Below are 24,969 nucleotides of genomic sequence, written 5' to 3' on the forward strand. Positions count from 1 at the left end.
GAACTTACTCAATATTTTCCAATTCATTCAAGGGTGCCTGCTCCTTCTTCACAGATAAACGTTTGTCAAGCTCATTTTCGCTAAGATCATCTGGCTCAATTACATTACGTAGTAAATGATTCTCAGCTTCCACGGTTTGTCGTAATTTCTCCAATGCGCGACGCATTTTCTCCAAACTATAAGCCGTAGCTAATCGAGAGAGTACATGGTCCTTCAGGCGTCGTATTTCATCGATATTTGCGATTCCTATAATGATGCGTAAAATATTAACAAATGAATTACTTTGACTTAATACAAACTACCAGTGACAGGCTTACCCTCATGCGCTCCTGTGTATTTAATAGTTTCATCGATAATAAAGTTCTCGATGGATTGCAATTTTCTATCCATTTTGTCTAATTTCGTTGGGTCTAATTCACGTTTCATTTTATCCTGATCTTTTTGGTCGGCATCGTCATTGATAGTGCTACGCTTTTTTATGTCAATGCTAGGACAGGGAATAGTATACTAGTTACAAAGAATGTCTATTTGTTTTATGTATTATAATTCTAGTATTAAAAAAGTAGTCTAGTAAAAAAAAGGTTAGCGAGATTTCAGACTGAAGGCTTTCATGAAATCTAATGGGACATTGCTTTTCCTTTGGTTATACTGATCCAAGTTGTTTCTCTATTCTTAGAAGCGTGTATTGCTGCTCCGGGGATGAGTGGCAAAAACGAAAATGTGCAGATGATTTCGGAGTCAGCAATGAAAGAATTTATTCTTTGGAAGTTTTGTAAGAAGGATACACTCCGAAGTACACCCTCCAGGCCTTTTCGCTCCTCTTTGGGAATTTTGCATTGTCCCACCGTTATCTTTAACCAACCTATGGTTCCAGAATTAAGAGTAGCTAAATATGATTTCGCACTGATGGAAGGTTTAATATTTATTTTCTTTCTAGAACAACTGAGGACTTCACCTCAAAATATGATATAATCGAGAGGATGTATTTACTGTCATTTAGAATGGTGATGTGCTCATTACAGTAGTTTCTCCGCTTGAAATATGCAAGGATTATTGACCATCGGAAGAAATATTTTTGTCCTGGAACCAAGAACCCGTCTGTTTCCATTATTGATGGAAACCGATATTTCAAGTGGTGATCAGCTTCGGAAAAATTCTCGTAACCAATTTATTAAAATTTAGTTGCTCGGATGCGGGATGGTTTCAATGAGGCGTCAAATGAATAAGGTTCGCTGATCAACGACCTCTGGATTTATTCTCCCTAGAAATCAATCGTTCGGTATGGTAGGCGAACCCTTTGAAAGATTTACCCTAGAGTACATACTGGGAGAATACTCCGAGCTCTCTGATACTATAAAGGATGAGGAGTATCTCTTCCCTAGATCAAATGAAGAGAACGCTACCCAAGCAGTGGTTGGTTGCCCTCCAACAACAGATACCAGCGAGAAAGAAGCTCTAGACATCTAAGTAGTAGAAGCCCGTTGTAAACCGCAAACGTACAGACTCGGGAATGCTTGAAACGACATTAGACAGTAATCTCTCTGTCGCGATATACCTAGTTAACTCCAAGTTACAGCTCGACTGGACTGTTGATTCAACTAAAATGTTTGTGCATATCAGAGGAAAGATTAATAACAAGTTACCACCTTCCGCAAAGGCATTATTTGTCTACATCGAGGGTCCCTTCAATAACATATATGCGGAAGGAATAATAAGATCGCTAACGGAAATGGGAGTAAACGGTGCACTACTCTCGTTTATAAAACGAATTTTATCGGGCGGATGAAAAGCGCAGATTTTGGGCGAAACATCCATCGAAAATTTTCGGTCAGGAGCACACCACACGGTGAGGTAATCTCTCCACTTCTGTGGAACGTGACTCTCAGTAATCTTCTCCAGTAACTCGAAAAAAATTGTAAGAAATATAATTTCATACGCTGATGATATTGTAAAAGCAGTCACTGGCAGTGACCTTCCATTGTGTGATCTTCGACAAAGATTTCTCAACAGACTATCACTTTGGAGTAAAAGTCGAGGGCCCGAAGTAAATCCGGAAAAAAACGGATCTGATAGTCTTTACCAGGAGATATAAAACACCTGCTCCTAAAAAAATATCGCCTTGTCCTGGATAGGAAGCTAAATTGGAGGCTCAAGGTTGCAGATAGAGTACGCATAGCAATGACGGCTTTATACTCCTGCAGGAGGCTAATTGGGAAAAAATGGGGGTTGAAACCCAGAATAATATATTGGCTCTACACAGTGGTAATTAGGCAAATTCTCCACTATGGTATTGTAGTGGACATTAAAAAAGTTGACAATGTTCAAAGACTCGCATCTGTTCTCATAACCGATGTAATGTCAACCACACCATCGAAAGTATTATATGCGACATTAAATCTCCTTCCAGTGGATGTTCAGGAAAGCAAATGGTTAAACACGGGCTACAATTGCCATAACAATATAAATGACCTTCCTACCCTCAAGCGAAGATTAGAAACGGGACGAAGTAAGACATCCGAGTATATACATATATGCACACATGGCTCAAAGTTCAAAGGCAGCCTGGTCGGAGGTGTGTGTTCTGAACATCTGGCGATCCCGTTTAGTTTTCGGCTTCCTGTCTACTGTAGCATCTTTCAGGCTGAACTGATGGCAATAACAAAAGCCGTAACAATGGTAAAGTGTGATGCAACACCTGGAGATGATATCTACATTTTCAGTGATAGCCAGGCGGCGATAAAATCGCACAATGCAGTCAAAAACCTCCAAAGTAGCCATGAAATGCCGCACATCTCTTAACGAGATCGCTGAGTCACTTCACCTAAAGATAACATGGGTTCCTGACCTGAGAATGGACGTGACAACACATGACTTCTACAGAAGCTATCTTGGTGAGGAAAGCCGATCTAGCACCTCCTCTGGAATTGCCCTGCTCTATCCAGACGAAAATTTACCATTTTAAGTGGATAATTTTTAATGAACTGGAAGATCTCAACACTGTGGATTCAAGGAACTTCTGAAATGTTTGGAAAGTACATACTGGTTTTAGTTCCCCACGCCGTATCTCAATGGGTTATGAGGCTGAGTGTGTCCAATAGTGGACAACCGCTTCAACCTAACCTAATCTAGCTTTCATATTCGTTCGGGTCGGTTCGGTCGGCAATTTGATTGTACTTTCGGAATATCGAACGTGAAAACTATTTATGGAAATACTCATAATGAAACCTTACCCTGTATTCTCTAATTTTATAGCCTTCTTCTTTCTATCTATGCCAAAATATTTTGACCAATCGATGGATTTCTTTTGTCGCTGAATATTGAAGTGGGAGGATGGAACATGTTCGCCTCGAAATAATTCCAGATTTAAGAGCTTCGCTGCTCTCAAATCACGCTTCTTTTTACGTTCTTCGATCTCTTCTTCCTCGAATTCTATGGGAAAAGAAAAAAGTCATATGTACATATGTATGTGTGTACATATTTTTGTATTTATTTATATGTATGCACCCGACATTTAGTTGGTTTTTAATTTCATTAATGCCAATCTATTTTAAATTTATCTGTGAAAATTCACAATAGCAAAGCTTCATAAAAAATTGTAAAACTTGAACATTTAACAGTCCGATAAATTTTAAAATTAATTGGCGAAACTGGGTGTAAGATATTTTATTGTAAGAAATTCAAATATTTTACCTTCTTCATCCTCCTCTTCACCTTCATCGTCTTCATGCTCCTCGGATTCGGAGCCTTCTTCATCCTCATGACTTTCGTGTGAAACATGATGATCGCTGCGTTTACTATGCTTTTGTTCTTTTTGTGCATGTCCACTATGGGCATGCTCGGATCTGTGCTCATGCTGACGGTGCTCGTGTGGATCTATCGATGGAACAGTAATTATAGCAGTCTCAGTAGCATTATTTTTCTTAGACGGTATCTCCAGTAAGATATCATTTGAAGTAGTCGATGTTATACCGGGAGCGAGTGTTGAAGAAGTCTGTGTTTGTTCATCAGTTGAGCGCTTCTTCTTTTCATCACTTGTAGAGGACACGGATGAACCAAATAGCTCACTCAACTCTTCAGCTACCTTATCATCGGTCTTTCCTAAATTTATATTCTCGTTGGGCGCGTGTTTGGTTGAACGTTTCGCGACCGGAAAACGTTTTCTACGTTCTGTATATGGGAGCCACGGAAGGACGGGATATGAGCGTTTCTTCTGCATCAACATATAGTAGGGAGGCATTCGCATGCGTTTTTTTTGCTCAAACAAATCATCTTCTATTTCATTTTCCTGCTGTTGATACTTTTCCCAAAGATTGCGCAAGGCATCTTTGTAGCGCTCTTCGCGTTCTCGTTCCTGTGCCTCTTCGATTTCGCGTAAGAACTGCTCAGTCAATTCAGAATGCTCGGGAGTAGTCATGCCATCTACGGGAGTAGCTTGAGCGTCACGTTCACGAAATGCCGAGATAGGTTCTGATTCTATAAAATGTATATGTAAAAAAGTGATTACGACCATAATTTAATGAGATATAGTGAGAGTGCAGGGTACCTAGTGACTTACGTCCTATTAAACTAAATTTCATAAGCTTAACAACGTTTGTTGAAAGACATTGGAACAGCCAATATACATTTTTGAGCTTGGAGTAGCCTATATATTACCTGCCTAGTAAAATACGACAGAACTTTCCCTCCAACCCAATAGTATTTGTAAACTACTACATAGTTAGACTGAAGAGACAAATCATTACCAACCTCCCCGGCTGGCATTCAAGAAATTTTATAAAAGCAGTTCGTATATGAACTTATTTCATTTGATAAGCAATCATTGGCGCTTATGTAGTAGCTCATCTTGCTCATCTTGCTGCCTGATCACAGGGATATAGCACGAAACTTCGGCGGATGAGCTAGCTAGACAGGGAACCCGATGGGTGGTTTCCCCGCCAAATGAGAAGATTGTGGTCGCTCCTAGAACTAAGATTTAGACAGATTGGCTCAAACTTCTTTGTCACGCCTTCTGATTTGGGGAGTCCGTAATTTAGCCATTGTGCGGTAATTTGAAAAAAGTTAATTGCTATTCAAAATTTTCGATTCCTTCATTTTGCGCCAAAATTTTCAACTTCCCAAAAAGCTCCATTTTTCCTCCTTTGAAAAATTGAATTCAAATTTTCTTCATTCTTGGAAAATGGAACAGCATCCTCTTATGAATTAAAAAACTCAATTCCTCTAAATATTTCTGCCATCGGTTTATCTCTTTTAATGCAGTAATAAAGAACTGCACTTTCTGAAACATATCTTTGGAATAGTATCATATTTATGAGTTTGTTGCAGTCATGGCCAAGGAAAACTTCTCCAATTGGGAGAAGAATGTGATAAGAAATCTATCTAGGTAATACTAAATAACCTATATTGGCGATAATTGTTGCAGAATGACATACAAGTTTTACAATTAGCACATCTGGGATGTCACTTACTAAGATTGCTCTGAAAGAGATATCATGTCCGACCATTACGCTTGTACCTCGATACCTCTAAGAAGTTATAAAATACTTAGAATATTAGTGCATAATATTCATTTGTATTCTAATAACCAATTATGTTGCTATGGAACATTATATCTTTAAAAGTATTATATAGGCCATCCACAGTGAATTTAGTGCATATTGGGAGTATATCCACAGGCTTATCCCAACCTGCAACGCTATCTTCCTGGTAAAACCGTGCACGCATATATTTGTTAAGGCCGATGCTCATGCTCTCGTCAACCACTATATAAGTAGAAAATTTATTTACTTTTAATTTGCCCACTAAATTATTCTTTTATGCTTTTGCTATTCCATATTTTTATTTATATAACTGGCGCTTTCCTCTTCAGACTTGTGGTGTGCATCACGATGTTGTTCCATGAATGCGGGGACCTACAGTTTTAAGTCGGCTACGAACGGCAGATATTTTTTTATGAGGAGCTTTTTCATGGCAAAAATACACTCGAAAGTTTGCCCTTGCCTGTCGGGGGGTGATAGCTAACTTTAACTTTTTAACTTTCTATAATTTAGGTCTTTCATGCACGGAGATTCGAACCTACGCACTCACGAATGGTAGTCATGTACCAATTTATTTGGCTACGGCGGCCATTTTTTATTACGTTTGTAAACTTGTTTCTTTCTGAATATTTTTTATAATCTCAGAACTCTGAAGCAATGTGCCTCATCCTGGGTTCTGTTTCGTTTTTCATTGTAAGTTATTTATATATATATATATATATATGTATGTACATACATATATGTTACGTGGACTTCTAGCTTACTAAGCTCTGACAATGCGTTGTAGTCCTTCGTCTAACTCATATAACGGTAGGCCCAGAAAGCGTGTTGTGCGACAGGTTGGGTCGAGAGCGAGGAGGTGTTAGGTCAGTAGGTTTGATGTGCCTTGTGGTGGGCCTTCACATGCTGGACATATATTGGGTATGTCGCGGTCTATTCCGGATATGTAGGAGTCACGCGAGGCAGCTGAAGCTCTTCGTCTGAAATAGGTGGTTAGCCTTCGATAAAGGAATTCGGGGGTCTGGAGTTTAGGACGTTGGTAATAATCACCAGTAGTTGTATTTGTGTTTTCTCCTCGATCTCGTCAGAGTAGTTGAAAATATGCCTCTTGAGATGCCTGGGAGATGGCTCAGGCTCTAGCAAATGTCTGCAAGGGGTTATAGGATGTTTTCGAAAACTTATGCATGTATACAATGTAAAAGTATCGTAGCAATACTGTATGAATACCGTATTTATACATTGCATTAGTAAAATATTGCTACTTTGTAAAGTTATGCTTCGCAACCCTGTTGGCGTTTTGGAACATTTTATTTATTTTGATTATTAAGAATTAAATACAAACATCTTGTAATGATAAAAATAGTTTCATTAAAATTTGCTTTTCTTCCTTCTCCGCCAGTTTTTACTTTGTACATGTACACATTGGTATCCGCCGTAGTCGAATGGGTTGGTGCCTGACTACCATTCGGAAGATGTAGGATTGAATCTCCGTGAAACACAAAAATGTAGAAACAGCCTGATAAATTTAACAGTCTGATAATGTTTAAATTTAATTTTTCACTTGTCAAGAATTATGAGAGCGGCCATAAACAAGTTGAAGACCTTTGTGAGACATCCTACTGCCAATAGACTCGGGAATTTAATCAGGGTACATGGCTTTAGAAGCTTTTGCTTGATCGATACTTGAACCTGATCGCTGGAAAAAGCAAGTGGGGCACGGTTGTTCGGCAATTTGTGAAGCAGCCTGGTGGTATGACGCTTGGACCTATCGACAGGAGAATGTACAGAACTGTCCTTCTCTATTACTTTCAATATTAAATCAAATTTGAATAACTTGAAAAGTTTAGTTGCATTGACAAAAAAATTATATACTGTTTCCAAGTGAATAAATTTAACAACTTCCCTTCCTCACTCATGTTCGGTATTGGATATGCTACAACATAAAAACAAAAACCTACTTTCGTCAGTGTAATGCAACTTAGCGGAAAAAATCGTAAGGGGAAATACGTGTGCTCTTCTGAAACCTATCCATTGCCTTACGTTTCGTTACGGAACAAAAGTTGGCTTGCATTTGCACACTTCTCCATATTATCCTAAGCACTTTTATAATTCACTAAGTGAGTTTCAAGCGTTTTACAAAGTACTTGACTTACCATATTTACTGTTACGCTCTCTAAAGTATGATGAACGCTTATTTTCATCGGGCTCTATGAAGAGCTGGTTATTATCCTCATCATATATGTAGCCACCGAACGGTCCTAAGCCAATACCATCCTGATCGGGTTTATATTTTTGTCGTTCCAAATATTTGACAATCAATTTATTCAATCTGTGACTATTGCTGTTTTTGTTGCGTGTGTTTATAGGGAAATCTGAATCTGAAAGTGGGGGAAATATAGTGTTAAAGTGCCGTAGAGTGAGAAGAAAGTAAATTTTAGGTTGATTTATGTACTCGTATATATGTATGTATGTAAGTATGTATATTCGGCGGCCGTAGCCGAATGGGTTGTCCGTGACTACCATTCTGAAATAAAGTGATTCGTAACCCTAGAAAATGTTGTTTCTAATATCGGCTGCTCCTTAGTAAGCAATGACAAACCTCCGAGTGTATTTCTGCGTGAAAAAGCTCCTCATAAAAAATATCTGCCGTTCGGAGTCGGCTTGAAGCTATAATTCCCTCCATTTGTGGAACAACATCAAGACGCATGTCACAAATAGGAGGAGGAGCTCCCAAAAAGGGTGTACGCGCCAATTATATATGTATGTAAAGAATTAAAAATCATCTGTTATGTTAGATATCCAAATGCAAAGAAGAAGGAAGTTTATTTTAGCTAACATAAGTTAGCTGCTATTAAATATTAAGCCTCGTTCACATTTACAATATCCCCTCTGAACGAGATATTTTTACAATATGTTGTGACATAGCTTTCCAATATCCTTTTACTGGTTCAATTACATATTTTAATACAAAGGCAAGATACATCAATCAGTATGTAAATTATCAACTTAGTCCAAATTTCTTTGAAAAATATTCTAGTTTGATTTTAGGTAAACTTTTTTCCAAAGCATCTGCGATCATTTCATCGGAAGATACATGAACTAACTTTAATTCATTATTGTTAATTCTTTTATGCAAATACTTAAGTTTGATGAGTACGTGATTTCTAGAATCCGAGTATGAAATGTTGTTGGCCTTATCCCCAGCTCTTTTGTTGTCACAGTACAAAATGGTTAGTTTCGAAGTTGCTGTTGCAACATGCTATATCCGGCCTGGTCAATTCTTCTGAGACATTTGTTCAATATCAGCTGTTTCCGTTGGGCATTGACTTTTCGTCAACTTTTGGTTCGGGTCCAGTGGCGTCGAGATTGGATTGCAATCTAACATATTAAAGCGATTCAATACATCAAGTAAGTAATGCTTTTGATCTAGTAAGACGGTCCTTTGATCTTCATTACGCGTTATTCTAATTCCTAGTATTGAGCTGGCATCACCCAAGTTCTTCATTCGAAAATTGTGGCACAAATTAGATTTTAGCTTGTCTTCCAATACTCTGTCGTTTCTTAGGATGAGTACGCCGTCGACATAAATAGCGATAATCAAGGTTTTCGTTTCACTTGGAAGGAAGTACACACATTGATCGATTTCACTACGAACCACACCAAAACGGAGTAGCGAGTAATTCAAGCGTTCATTTCAGACTCTACTGGATTGCTTTAGTCCATATAAGGACCCAAGTCAGCTTCTTATCCAAGATTACTCCTAGATATTTAACTTCGTTGGAAAGACCAAGTGTCACACCTTTCAGTGTTGGAAGACTGAGACCATCCAATTTCCGTTTTCTCGTAAACAAGACTATGGTTGTTTTGTTCGGATTAACGGAAAGACCTTGTCTCATGAACCAGTCATCGATTCTGACAAGAACCCTCTGCACTTTGGTGCAAAGCCTCCTTAAGGATTTATCCGATGTTAGCGCACAGACGTCGTCCGCATATGCTTAGACGTGAAAACCGAGTTTCTACATCTCCACTAATAGAGCGGAGAAAGAACACCCCTTTGGGGACATCCTTGCTTGGCCCTGACTGTGATTTGTTCGTCACTGCTCCCACCAGCGGTTAACAGCCTCTCAGAGAGCATGGAATATATCCATTTTATAATGGCTTGATTAACTCCGTGTCGTTCGGCAGAAGAATATATCGAGCCGAAAGTGGCATTATCAAAAGCCCCCTCAATGTCCACGAACACGCCCATTGTGTATTCGTCAGCTTCCAGCCCGGCTTCAATCTTGCTAACAAAATCGTGTAAGGCTGATTCACACGATTTTCCACTCTGGTAAGCGAATATGTTTCTCCACCACTCGTTCCAGACTTTTCAACATGAACGATGTCAAACTGATTAGTCTAAAACTTTTTGCTAGGGAATAGTCATCTTTTCCCGGTTTCGGAATAAATACTACTCTTACGCGTCGCCATTGGGATGGTATATAACCAAATGCAAGACAGGCTGTGAAGATCCTTTTCAGGGCCTCAATCAGCCTGTCTCCTCCTTTTTTAGGCATTGTTGGATATATTCCGTCAGGTCCAGGGGACTTAAAGTTCTCAAAGGAAGACAAGGAGAACCTTATCGATTCCCTTGTCACTTAAATCATGTTTACTTTGCCACAAATTTGGAAAATAGGAAAAATTAAGCATTTCGTTCCTGCCAGGTGGCATGTGGCAATCACTATCGGATTTAATGGAGGAAATTTCCCTTTTAATTTTTCTTCCGAAAATTATGTTTACTTTGCTACAAATTTGGGAAATAGGAAAAATTAAGCATTTCGTTCCTCCCAGGTGGCATGTGGCAAAAAAGACAAAGAAATGCTTGTAATATCATTATGTGTGAAAGTACCATGTGTGAAAAAATGTGTCGGCTTGCCATTCTTGAGAATACAAGGGTTGGATGCTGTAAGTGCTCTTTTTACTATGCGTCCCCGACTATTGATATCAAAGGAACCACACTGGGTGTTCCAACTAGCAATGGTATTAAGGCAAAGTAATTGAAAGAGTTTAGTTCATTGCTTCTTGGGGTGGAAGATATGTATGTAAATGGAAATTATGAATATTTTTATTTTAATATCAATTTCAATAGAATATTTTCCTTGACAAATAAAGCAATACCTTGTTTAGCACAAAAATTAAGGATAAGGTAAAATAAATGCCATTTTATCCTTATGGTGGGAGAGGTTTGAAATTGTTGGTGCAGTGAATCTCTTGTAAGGCAATTGCGTTTGGATTGTAATCTTTTAATATAGTTCTCAGTTCATCAAAGTTATTTTTCGAAAGTATTTCGAGTATTTTCGATTGAGACATGGTGAACAGAAAACAGTTACTTTATTTTTCGCAATTAATAATAAAGGATGGTTAAATTTCAAGGGTCGATGTTGAATGTGAACCACACCTAAACGCCATGTTTTTTCTGCATTTCATTTGGCATTTTTCAATTTCAGACTAACTCAATTTGAACCATGACAAGATACACAATCGAGCAACGCGTTAAAGTTATTCAGGCTTATTATGAAAACGGGCGTTCAAATCAAAATGCATATCGCGCACTTCGTGATTTTTCCATCTTCAGTGATGAGGAACATTTTCACCTCAGTGGATTCGTCAATAAGCAGAATTGCCGCATTTGGGCGAATGATAATCCAAGAGTGATTGCCCAAAAACCAATGTACCCACAAAGAGTGACTGTTTGGTGCGGTTTATGGGCCGGCGGCATCATTGGGCCGTATTTTTTCCAAAATGAGGCCTGTCAGGCAGTTACTGTGAATAGTGTTCGCTATCGTGAGATGATAACGAACTTTTTATGGCCCAAATTGGAAGATACGGATGTGGACGATATGTAGTTTCAACAGGACGGTGCCATTGTAATAGTTTAAAGTCTGGAGGTCACTTGAAACATTTTGAAACTGAAACACATTTCTTAAAATTATAAATTATTAGATGATAAGATTTTCAGTTTTAGAATCTGGGTATGGTTTTAGGATCTGGATTATGATTAAATCTCAAGAATGTTTCGCCAGCCCTCTACGTTCTTCTTCTTCTTAATTGGCGTGAAAACCGCTTGCGCGATTTTGTTCGAAAGTTGTTTCCTTCTGGTGCTAACCAGCACCAATTGGACACACCAAATGTTCTTTCTTACGCAGAGGAGGCCTTCCTCTTCCTCTGTTACCACCAACTGGTTCCGCATCGAATACTTTCAGAGCCGGAGCGTTTGTATCCATTCGGACGACATGACCCAGCCAACATAGCCGCTGGATCCTTATTCCCTGCGCTGTGTCTATGTCGTCCTAAAGCTCATATAGCTCATCGTTCCATAGCCCGTCCATCATCGTCCACTCTTCTGCACCATACGGTAGGACGGCCATGATGGGAGCCTTGTAGAGTGTTAGTTTTGTTTTTCGAGAGAGGACTTTACTACTCAGTTGCCTACTTAGTCCAAAGTAGCACTTGTTGGCGAGAGAGATTCTACATTGGATTTCGAGGCTGATAGTCGAAGTCTTTTCCAACCTCGAAATCATAACTGTCAATAGTGATGTGGGTGCAGATTCGCGAGTGCGCCGATTGTTTGTCTGATGACAGGAGGTACTTCGTGTTGCCCTCGTTCACCACCAGACTCATTCGTTTTGCCTTTTTATCCAGTTTGGAGAAGGCAGAACTAAAGTCCTCTGCGTTATCCTTAATTGATATAAAACGTATGAAATTGTAGGCAAGACGTCGGAAGTCTTCTCTCATTGTTCGCGTAATTACTGCTACATTTACAATGATATGCAAGCGACTATGCCAAATTGAATTTCCTACAATTCTAATTGCATTTGTTGAATTGTTCTCATAGCCGTACAATTCATAAATAACCCTTCTATACTCGTACAATAGCCAAAGAAGCTCCCAGTAAAATTCAATTATTTTGCTACTCGTAGTTACACAACATTCTAATGGAAAGAAGGAGTGCTAAAGAAGTGGGTGAACCAGCAATTTTCTCCGCATTAAAGCTATAAAGAATACTTAGTGAATGTATACATAACCATATTTACGCAAGTATGAAAATTTTAGTGGGCACAAAATAACGGAAAAACAATTTGAATGAACATGTACGAGTGCATGCGTTGTGCCACGCTCTTTCTGTGTTGAATATGTACATGCCCCGACACAAGGAAATGGTAAAGTTTTCACCTTATTGTATAAGGTGAAAAATCGATCGACCGTATCTGGACTTCGTATAGTTTTGGACAATTTAATAACGACCCGCTCACCTAAAGTTCCAGTTGGGGCTGGGCAGTTATCCTTGCCGGCATAAATGTTAAAGTCATAAGTAACGGTTTTTCCAATAACTGGTGTTATTTTGATATTCAAAGAAAAATGCTATTTTTTAATAAACACAATCGGATGTTTATTTCATTATAAAGAGTTAGGTAAGTTAATAGTTAGGTTAATAGTGGAAAATAACATCAGGTAAATGACCCCCACGACCACGCTTACAGGACAATATCCTTTTCATGACATTTTCCATAACCGAATTGCAAAGTGACTGCCCTATATCCTCGATAGCCTCACGAATTCTATCTTTGAGGTCTTGAATCGACCCTGGGCTGTTGGCGTAGACCTTCTCTTTTACGTGGCCCCAAAGAAAAAAGTCACAAAGTGTTAAATCACAAGATCTCGGTGGGCAATTGCGATCACCTCTTCGAGGGATAACACGGTCCGGAATCTTTTCCCGCAAAAGATCAATGGTTTCATTGCTTGTGTGGCACGTAGTGCCGTCTTGTTGAAAGTAAACGTTGTCCAGATCAATACCCTCCAATTCCGGCCATAAAATATCATTAATCATCTCTCGATAGAGCATTTCTATTCAAAATAACACCTGTTATTGGTGTCACACACTTTATAAGAGTCACACCTTTGTCAAATTTTAATGCCACGTTTAATCGGCTTCAACGAAAGATACTGTTTTAGCGAAGGCGTGCGTTTTAACTTAGCCATGGATTCATCAATGCTCTGACGGGGGCAATCGCTGCGAGCTTTCATAAATGCATATTTCAAACCATTGACAACTTCCTCTATACATGTAATAAAGTTTAGATGCCGTTTCTGATTGCAAAGGAAAATTAAAATACAGTTTTAACATTAAATTTTGCTACCGATTTCGCGCAGTCGCCTTTTTTATATACGCTTTTCCATGGATTCGTTGTGAGGTCAATAATCAGGAATCTCAAGAAGTCGATTATAGCTCACTGAGTGCTAGTCTCTCATTTGTGCACTGTGCGATAAAAATAAACAAGCATTCTGAATATATAAGTACATTTACATGCTTGGAGCTTAAAATTTCTTGCAATTTTAGCCAATATTTCTTCAGTAACGGAACGTCGAGGACGAAATAAGTTCCTACTACACTGCAGGTTCCTACCACACTTCATTAGGTAAATTTTAGTTAACATTAAGCAACATTGTTGAATTATTACATATCATTCTCTGAATCTTCATCATACTGCTCGATGGTTCCTCCATCTCTTCATTGGTTGCTGTTATTTACCAGCGCAACACCTTCACCTTCCGTCAAACTTCCCCCAAAGTTGTTTCTATTTATTCTACAACATCTTCCTATACTAATTGGATAATAAACCCCGTTAACGTGGCTTAAGCCATACCACATATAATAGCCTAGACAGACGGCGATCCCGATTAACGCCACCGTCTATCTACGTTATAAGAATCTATTTGTAACATATTATTGCTTATTGCTTGTTGCTTATGCTATACTGACACACAATAACTTTGAGGTGTAGAAACACTTATTTTCACTCTCAGATCGATGCCGTTTCCAATAACAGATCCACATTCAATGGAGGTTGTTGCTAATTAATTGCTATACAAATTGATGCACTATTTAAACGAACCTAAAACAGCTGATTATGAAAACAAAATATTTATAGTTACGAACGGAACAAAATGCTTATTCCAATATAGTGCGAATTGCATTTTTGTAAATCTATTTATTTATTTTTTTTTTTTTTAATTAGCAGTTAAATTTTTTTTTCGGCATATTGAACATTCAGAACTTTTTTATGACCAGACTTGTAAAATTTTTCTACTTAAATTTGTGGATATGCTTAAAATTGTGTAACATTATTTTGCATAAATAAAAAATCACCTCCTCAATCGTTGTTTTACTCTTTATAGCGTACTGCTTTGTGTTTGTCGTTAGTACCTGTTTACATGAAGTCTGATCAACAGTCGCAAGGCGAAATTGCAATCATTCTCGAGCATAAGTAAAAGCACATAAGCTCCACATATGTCCATGAGTTGTTTTCGCTCATGAGGTTTTTATTTTCTCCCTGGTTGTCTTTACTCACCGTCATCCCAGTAATCTTGTTCGACAGCAGTGCCCAATGCTCCGGTAAGGTAATGTTGTTGAGATGGTGGTGCATTTAGTGGATATTTGGCGGCTTCTCGGCGATGCAATTCATCAACTGCTGCCTGTAGCGAATAGGGTGAACGCTGCGCTTGCAAGCCAGATGTCATGCAAATAAGGTGCAGTAGGAACAGAAAACAAGCAGTTCCCGTCATACTGATTCTGGTTTCTTTCCACAATACTTCCTTTATTTGCTGTGCGTCGCTCTTTAAACGTTTTCCTTCAAGTATGGATGAAAAGTATCTGAAGTCTGGAAATGGTATTAGAAAGCTACATTTAATTGGAAATCGTAGGCGTTAATTGAAGGTTTATTAAACTAAATACAAGTATATACATATGGGTATGCGTATATGTAGGTTATTAATGAAAATTAATGTTATTAGGTGTATTTATGGGAACCTTTTTTAATGAGAACAATGAAATGCCTTAATGTTGTGAAATCACTTAATGCTTCATGTGCACAGTGGATTGTATGGATTTACGAGGCACAAGAGTTCATTGCAGCAATATACTCGGAGGTCTGCCATTACCTGCCGAGGGGCGACCGCTATTAGAAAAAACTTTTTCTTCATTTTGGTGTTTCACGGAGATTCGAACCTAAGTACTCCGAATGGTAGTCACGCAACAACCCATTACTTTAGTTGTAGTACTGCATTTTATTTTTAAGGAATACTATAATCGTTGCGAAGGATTCTTCTTCTTCTTAATTAGCGCGATAACCGCTTACGCGATTTTGGCGAAGTTTAACAAAGCGCGCCAGTAATTTTTTTCTCGTGCTAACCAGCGCCAGTTGGACACACCAAGTGAAGCGAAGTCCTTCTCCACCTGATCTTTCCAACCCAAAAGAGGCCTTCCTCTTCCTCTGCTACCACCAGCTGGTACCGCATCGAATACTTTCAGTGCCGGAGCGTTTGTATCCATTCGGACGACATGACCAGGCAACGTAGCCACTGGATCTTTATTCGCTGCGCTTTGTCTATGCCGTCATAAAGCTCGCCTGCGATATTCGCCGTTGCCAACATGCAAAGGTCCAAAAATCTTACGCCGAACCTTTCTCACAAACACTCCAAGCGTCGCTTCATCGGATGTTGTCATCGTCCACGCTTCTGCGCCATACGTTAGGACGGGCATGATGAGAGCCTTGTAGAGTGTTAGTTTTGTTCGTCACGAGAGGACTTTATTACTCAGTTGCCTACTTAGTCCAAAGTAGCACTTGTTGGCAAGAGAGATTCTACGTTGGATTTCCAGGCTGACATTGTTATCGGTGTTAATGCTGGTTCCTAAATAAATGAAGTCTTTTACAACCTCGAAATCATAACTGTCAATAGTGACGTGGATACCGATACGCGAGTGCGCCGACTATTTGTTTGATGACAGGAGGTACTTCATTTTGTCGTCGTTCACCACCAGGCCGATTCGCTTTGCCTCTTTATCCAGTTTGGAGAAGGCAGAACTAACAGCGCGGTTGTTAAGGCCGATGATGTCAATATCATCGGCATACGCCAACAATTGTACGCTCTTATAAAATTTTGTGCTTGAGCGATTAAGTTCTGCGGCTCGTACGATACTCTCCAACATCAGGTTAAAGAAATCACACGACCTTGTCTGAAACCTCGATTGGTATCAAACGGCTCGGAGAGGTCCTTCCCAATTCTGATGGCGCTGCTGCTGTTGAGCAACGTGATCTTGTAAAGCCGCATTAGTTTTGTGGGGATACCAAATTCAGACATCGCGACATACAGATAACTCCTTTTCGTACTGTCGACGAAGAGATGGTGTGTGTCGATTCTCCTTTCATGGATCTTTTCCAAGGTTCGGCGTATTGTAAATATTTGGTCGATGGTGGACTTTCCAGGTCTAAAGCCACACTGATAAGGTCCAATCTATTGGTTGACGGGGGACTTCAGCCTTTCACACAATACGCTCGCTAGAACCTTATAGGCGATATTTAGAAGACTAATCCCGCGGCCGCCGTAACCGAACGCGTTGGTGCGTGATTACCATTCGGAATTCACAGAGAAAGCTCTTCATAAAAATATCTGCCGATCGGAGTCGGCTTGAAACTGTAGGTCCCTTCATTTGTGGAACAACATCAAGACGCACACTACAAATAGGAGGAGGAGCTCGGCCAAGTACCTAACAGAAGTGTACGCGCCAATTATTTATTTTTTATTTATTTAATCCCGCGGTAATTGGTACAGATTGCAGGATCACCCTTCTTATGGATTGGGCAGAGCACACTTAAATTCCAATCAGTAGGCATGCTTTCATCCGACCATATTTTGCATAGAAGCTGATGCATGCACCTTACCAGCTCCTCGCCACCATGTTTGAATAGTTCAGCCGGCAGTCCGTCGGCGCCCGCGGCTTTGTTGTACTTTAGCCTCGTTATCGCTATTCTCACCTCGTGATGGTCGGGTAGCGGAATGACAATTCCGCCGTCAACGATTGGGGTATCGGGATCTTCACATTTTCTGCGACATGCGAGGCTATCACTATTTAGCAGGTTCGAGAAGTGTTCCCTCCATAATTTAAGTATGCTCTGGATGTCAGTCACCTAGTCGCTGTCTTTGTTCTTACAAAAAAAAAAAAACGCCCTGGTCTTAAAACCTTCTGTAAGCCCCCAAACTTTGCGGTAGAATTTTCGAGCGTTGTTCCTATTGGCAGCATCTTTTCTTTCTGCGGCAGCATGACATTCCGCGTCGTACCAACTGTTTTTTCGGGCTCACCGGAATCCGATTTCTTCTTCGGCGGCGGTAAGTAGAGAACGAGAAGTTTTGCTCCATTTCTCTCCGAGAGCAGGAGTGAGAGTCGATTGGCGAATCGTCTGGCTGTCTGTTGTGATTGCCTATAACATAATAGTTGCGAAGGATTGCTTTTACAAAATATCGGTAAAAATCATTGGTATTAAATTACTTTCTTAAGTGAATTTAATCAGCTTTTTTCAGCTTAACGCTGCCATCTTTATATGGAACCATATTTTAAATAAATTAGAGAGCTTCAATATTAACACAAAAAAAATATATATATATACATATATATATGCATATCTATAATAAGTATATAATTTGGGAAAAACTCAAATAACAAATATAGCAATCGTAATCTTCAAGCAACTACTAAATTTTGGAATTACTACTATCGATTCCGAATTTAAAAAAATAAATAGCATTCTCAAAGCCTAAGGCCGGCCACACACATACAGTTTCAACTGATAGTTTAAACTGTACAATTCAACTGTACAGTCTAACATCCACGTGTGTGGATATTTCAGTTTCAGTTCAATTCAACTCTACAGTTGAACTGAGACCAATGAAATTTTCAATTTTTTAAACAGAAAGTTTAAACTGATTATTACGTGTGTGGGGGTTCGCTGTACATTTCTCAGTTCAATTAAGAGGAGGTGTGTTGTATTCTGTGGTATTCCTTTTTAAAAGTATAATTTTCGCGTAGTTAAGATGGCGCGTAATAAACCTAATCAAATAATTAGCGATTTTATTGAAATGTATCGATCGGAACCTTGTCTTTGGCAAGTAAAGAGTCATGATTATCATGACCGTATGAAAAGAGATGATGCATATACCAAATTAGCAAAAAAATTGGACGAAATTGAACCTGGTGCTACGAAGAAATCTGTTATTAATAAAGTGAACAGTTTGAGATCTGCTTTTCGCAAAGAGAAAAAGAAAGTTGAAGCGTCAAAGAAGTCTGGATCATCAGCGGACAGCATTTACAAGCCGGCACTCTGGTATTACGACTTGTTTGATTTCTTGCAAGACCAAGACACTCCGAAGACATCAATTTCAAATCTGGACAGTGAAGGTGAGGAGGTAAGAAAAACACGATATTATTAATTTATCCATAAACATTATTTTTATTTCTCTTGGTAAATATCAAAGAGTGTGGTCTCTTTTTATTTGTTTTTCAAAATATGATTTTTTTGCCATGAGATATGGCCATCTTTCATGAAGTAGTTCATAAAATTTTCTCTGACTACTTTTGCATCGTTACAAATATTTCCTCGATTACGACGATTTAGTGGAATCATCTTTGATTCTAAACTATCGCAACCAATAGAAATGACAGATCCATCATGAGTATTTTCTTGATACATACAGTTTGCAGGGGCGTATGTACTAGACTGATGTTCAATCAAAAAATTATGCAAAGCGCAAGTGGCCATTACTATTTGTTGAACATTCTCTGGTTCTAAATTAATTGAGGTCTGAAAGATACGAAACCGTGAAGCAAGTATCCCGAAAACATTTTCCACAATGTGTCTTGCTCGAGACAACCTATAATTGAAAACCTCTTTCGCCGCTGAATCCAATAGTCCTTGTCTGAATGGCTTCAAAATATCACTTCTGAGAGGAAACGCGTCATCCGCAACGAATACATATGGAACATTTTTGAAATTGTCAGTAACATCGTCGGGTTGTGGAATATGTAAATCCTCGTTCACCAAAACTGAAGAATTGAACTGTATGTGTGTTTGCTTCAACAGTGTACAGTTTCAACTGACGGTTTAAACTGTTCAGTTTAAACTATCAGTTGAAACTGTATGTGTATGGCCGGCTTAATATTAAGTTTTTTATTGAATTAATTTTTGAATGGTAATTTTTATCATTGGTTACTAAAATTGTTTGTGTTGTTGTGTTAATATTCAAGCTTTCTAATTCATCTAAAATATGGCTCCATATAAAGATGGCAGCGTTGAGCTGAAAAAAGCTGATTAAATTCACTTAAGAAAGTAATTTAATACCAATGATTTTTACCGATATTTTGTAAAAGCAATCCTTCGCAACGATTATAGTAATCCTTAAATAAAAAATACAGTACTACAACTAAAGAAATCCTTCATTGTCATTAGTCATCCACGAGATTAGATTACGGTAACAGTAATCGTAAAGTCGACTTTTTCATAATAACAATCGCTGTAATCGTAATGCCAGTTCATTCGATCAGCGAATGTATTAATTTTACTAGAGTTTTCTTAAATTTTTCATAACAATTTTTTAGTCGTAGTCCTTATCGCCCAGCTCTGACATGCACACATAGTCAACAATTATAACCACTTGGCTTATTTACTTCTTGAGGTATCCGCAATTGCAAACTAAAAATTTAAGATTTTTTACAAATATTCTAATGGTGAATTTAATTTTAAAATAACCATATTACTCGCTTCGAAAAAATAACAAAAAAAGAAATGTGGATGTTATGTCATGTGGACAAAAGTGTTCGGCACTAAAAATATGAGTAGTGTATGATTAAATTGAAATCCTTTTTTTAATAGTTTCTATGTTATATATATTTTTGAGGATTTCTTGTAGTCGGTTCAGTATTGAATGTAGAAGCCTTTTTGTTACCACGTAATCCATTTTTACAATACAACTTAATTGAGGTTATGGGCTGTACAACCTTTTACGCAAATGATCTAACAAATGTTTAATGGGATAAAGATCCTTTGATTGGGGTGGAGTGTTCTAAGTGTGAAGTATATTATGAACGATGCACAAGCGAACGATTTCGTCTGTATGCTTCGGGTCATTTTCCTACAGAAAATAATAATCAAATTCAATGCCAAACTTCCGTGTAACTTTTCGTATTTAAGTTTATTAATTTTTATTTTAAATATTTTAGTAATTTCATTATATTATCTATAAACGCAAGCTCATCGACATACATCCCCTCAACATAACTTCAACACAGCCATGCTCAACCGTAGAATGAATGTGCTTATGTATTTTGTATCCAGACCAAAGAGGAACCATCGAACCGATAAACACAAAATTTACTCTCATCCGTGAAGATAACTTTATGACAAAAAACATTTGACTTGTTTGTATGCTCTTCATCAAACAATATAAGCTTTTTTTAGTTCGCCTTGCTTATCAAGAGATTTTCTTGTAAACTCGGGCATCATCACCGACCCGACAACACTCTTCAACACTCCACGAACAGTACGAGTGCGTACATACATAGATTTCAGGAATATCCATCACTATTCCAGCGATTGCCGATAATAGAGTTTTTGCTTCCCACTCAATATTTTTTATTATTTCACGTTTTACGTGGATTGATAGTACCTTTGCTCCCGCTCCTCTGACGACTTATTAAGCTAGAAATGGATATTCGAGAACAACACTAATTCACTTATTATAGTTCTGATTATAAGCAATACTCGTAGCTTATCGCCTAGATTAATCAAAGTTTATTTTAGTGTTTGGCTCATTTTCACAGTATTTGCGAATGACGCGTATCTAAAAAAACATAGGTAGAGGAAAAGACAGGACTAGCAGTTTTTAATGATGTGGCATCAATCGCGTTTTTCAGCGCTCGTAATTTTTAACTCAAACTTTAAAGTGTAATTCAATTTCTTTTTATTTTTAAAACAATTATACGGTGGCTTTCCCAGTGGTACATAATCTAAATGACGAACTGTTTTGACCATGTATACGAGTATTTTGTTTTATTCTTACAAGTTTATGTACAGTCCGGTTCACTTGGTTAGAGGCTATAATTTTTATGGAGGAAAATGGCTATTAAATTTTTTAACATAAGGTAAGACTGTACTTTGCTCGAAAATAAACATGCATGAAAATGTTAGTCCATCTAACGGTATTTCGCAGCAGAAAAACTTCAGCAGTTGTAATATTGTGCTTGATTTATTGGTTCACTTGAATAGAGGCACTCAGTTTGCCTACATTACGAGTATTTGCCCATTAAAGTTGTGAAAAAGTATCGCTTTATTAAGCATTCATTGTGTTTGCTCGAAAACTTTGTAATTCTAATAAAATGGGTAGGCAGAAAGGTTTATCAGATCGTAAAAAAGGACAAATCAATATCTTAACCTCAGATTGCATCAAATTCCGCCCTTCCAATAGCAAAAAATAAAGAAATGGCAAATAATAAAGCCATCAAATTCACCATTCGAAAGGCTACTCCAAAAGCACCACATTTGAATCATAAAAAATTGCAAAAAAAAAACACCTTTGAATAAATTTCTATTTTTGAGTTCTGTTACAAATAACGATCCGGTGAATGGAAAAAGTAGTATTAGTGACGAAAAGGAGTTCAATCTGGATGGGCGGATGGATATAATTACTATTCCCATGACTTAAAAATGGAGGAGAGGTAGTTGAGGCGACATCACAGGTGAAGGTGATGCTATGGTATGAGGAGCAATATCGTACTATGGCGCGTTCGAATTGGAAATTTAAGACTACAAAACGACGGCAAACAGCTATAAAGCGTTGGTGGAATCATCTTTTCCCGAGGTTCGGGAGACATTAATATCTATTAATTGGATTTTCCAACTAGATAATGCACCTATACACGCTACAAGTTTGGTCAAAGCTTGGATTGAAACTTGAGCATGGCCAACGTATTGCCATTGAGAATGGGCGACAGTTTGAAGACAAAAATGCTTTAATTTGAATAATTAAAATGGCCTGGTATAAAATTTCATTAGGATATCTGGATAATTTGTACAAATACATTCATAAACGTAGCAGCACAAACTATTAAACTTTAAATAGTAAATGTAATAAAACAAAATTTCCTATATTTGTTACATTTTTTTTTTCTTATTTGGATAGTGCCTCAATTCAAGTGAACTAATAAATCAAGTGCAGTATTGCAGCTGCTGAAGTTTGAATAATATTTTGATGCCTTTTAGAGCTGTATTGTGATATTAAAATTTTGTTTGTTAAGCCAAAGTAACTCATTTACAACTTTCCTAATAAAATAGTTCTTTGTTAAATACGTATTCATTGCCGACGATGGTCGTTTCTTTCTAGTGGTCTAATTTAATTAATATTGTTTTATAAGTAACCAAATATGTAGTTTGTGATCAAACTTTGAAACATCAAATTATTTTTTTCTAATAGTTACAACTTTGCTTCTATGTTGCGTAAAAAATTAATCTATTAACAATATCTCAATGGATGAAAATGTGTCTTTACTTATGTATATTTAGTGATGGATGGTAAATCTAAAACTTTGAAGGTGTTTGTTTTTGCATCAATAGCTTTACTGGTACATAATGCCGCACTAAAAAACCGCATTAGTGTTAATATCCCAGGATAAATACAAGGAACCCCCACTTTTAATATATCCGAAACAGCTTATATCTTTCCAGCCCTATGCTCCGACTAGGAGACATGATATATGCAGATAGATGTTTTTATAGTAGTTTTTAGTTTTTTTTAAATGTCAACTAAAAGTATATAACATCAAGGAATATCGAAAGAAATATTTTGCATTTGCGCTGAGTCTTAAATGCGGTGAGATAACTTGCGAACATTACCTTTTCAAAATGTGCTCATGGTAAAGCATTTATTAAACATAATCATTTAAATCAAAGGCACTGTGTATACCCAAGTTTATTAGTGTTTGGTATAGGTTTCTAAATTTTTAATAATCGTAATTTTTTATATCAAAATTTGAGCGAAATTCATAATTGTTATTGATTTTGTCCATTTCCCATACCAAGGATATAATTTTGTGCCGAGCTTTGTTGAAATATATCAATTTTTTCTCGAGTTATCCGTACAATCAATTTTGGTACAATCAGGTGGATCACGAAATCGATTCCTCTCATGATTCTGAATATTGCGCGTGCACCCTTTGTTAGGTGTTTCAGTTTAGACTTAGCTCTTCCTCTAATTTGTGGTTACGAACAACCGCTAAGTGAACAAGTTTTTTCAATAGGTATAAGAACAGATATCGTGAGTTTATGAGTTCTTAGCTACCTATCGCAGTGCCGAGGATGGTCGATTGCAAGTTTTGGGCATCCGAAGCAAAATTGGGAGAGCAACTTCAGCTGCCATATTATAGGGGGCTCGACAGCAGAATTTTGTGCGCTCATTTCACACATTCTTACATTCGTCGAATTAGCCATCGTTCACAAGGATGATGGATTACAAATATGATGGCTGCCACATCATAAGAGATTCGGCCGCAGAATTTGGCCGCTCATTTCTTAATCCCGACGATAATCCCGATGATTTTCTTTAGAAAATGCGAAACAATGACAATATGCTTTTGAAAAAATAATTTCATTTGCTTAATATACTCGTATAAGAATATTGAAATTTGAAGCATATTCTCCAGTTTCCACCCTCACATATTTTACTCCTCGGATTGCCTAATAATAGTTAGGCAATATTAATAATTAAATAAATTAATACATACAGGACCCTCTAACTCCAGTTGTTGAATTTTCGTCAAATGTTTATTACTGGCTACAAGTCAGTACAAATAATAAGCAAGCAAAGACGAATAGTAGCTAAATTGAGTGGAGAGCCATAGAATAAATCGTTCACCCATACATACATTTAAACACAAAGGTTTGTTTATTTTCTGCCCAGATGACACTGAATTATCACAAATATTTGGCACAAAAAATTGGCGGTTTTCGGGATGCCCCATCTTCTGTATTCTCTAGATAGTAGTGTCTATCAGCTATCTTTGCTGTTCTCTCTAAACTGAGGGAAATTTCTAATGGTTTCTAATTTGACGAATTTGATTAATATTCATAAAAATTCAATTAAATTACGCCTTAAGCATTTTCAATGAAATCAAGTTTTTTAAATAATTAAATCAATTTTTAAAAATAAGTTTTTAAATGACACACATTTTTTATGAAAAAGGTATAAAATTCAAAGTAAGTAAAGTACAATATTAAAAATACGTCAAAAACAAAACTGGTGAGTAATTTAGACAAGAACGCGAACAGAGGTTTGATTATGCATACTTAGCAAAACTTATCGTATTTGACAAGAAAAAATGTGGCCAGAAAACACCTTAAGACAGCAGTTCCTGCCGCTAGTCGAGGACATGTCGCTGAGACTGGCTAAGTTGAAGTTGAAACTGGCAAGGAGAATTAACCAGGAGAATTTAGTGATTGTTGTTACGGTAGTTGACAAGGCGAATTCGCAGATGTGGACTTGGGTAAAGCAACAACAACATTTAAACGTAGTTTGT

General features: G+C 37.7%; 1 protein-coding gene across 3 annotated transcripts in view; it reads right to left on the reverse strand.

Moving 5' to 3' along the window:
* LOC129245126 (DNA ligase 1) overlaps positions 1–24,969 on the reverse strand; it is a 31,508-nt gene that overhangs the window by 3,098 nt on the left and 3,441 nt on the right. For 2 of the 3 annotated variants that reach the window (XM_054883127.1, XM_054883128.1), the window contains 6 exons: positions 14,924–15,232; positions 7,688–7,912; positions 3,691–4,473; positions 3,231–3,429; positions 318–487; positions 9–246 (listed from right to left, as the gene is read on the reverse strand). In XM_054883127.1, the coding sequence (XP_054739102.1) occupies positions 9–246; positions 318–487; positions 3,231–3,429; positions 3,691–4,473; positions 7,688–7,912; positions 14,924–15,137 (1,829 nt within the window). In that variant the 5' untranslated portion in view covers positions 15,138–15,232. The remainder of the gene's footprint in view (positions 1–8; positions 247–317; positions 488–3,230; positions 3,430–3,690; positions 4,474–7,687; positions 7,913–14,923; positions 15,233–24,969) is intronic. The other variant, XM_054883129.1, reaches the window with a different exon arrangement.

This window comes from Anastrepha obliqua, chromosome 4, assembly GCF_027943255.1.
Source record: "Anastrepha obliqua isolate idAnaObli1 chromosome 4, idAnaObli1_1.0, whole genome shotgun sequence".
Lineage (NCBI taxonomy): Eukaryota > Metazoa > Arthropoda > Insecta > Diptera > Tephritidae > Anastrepha > Anastrepha obliqua.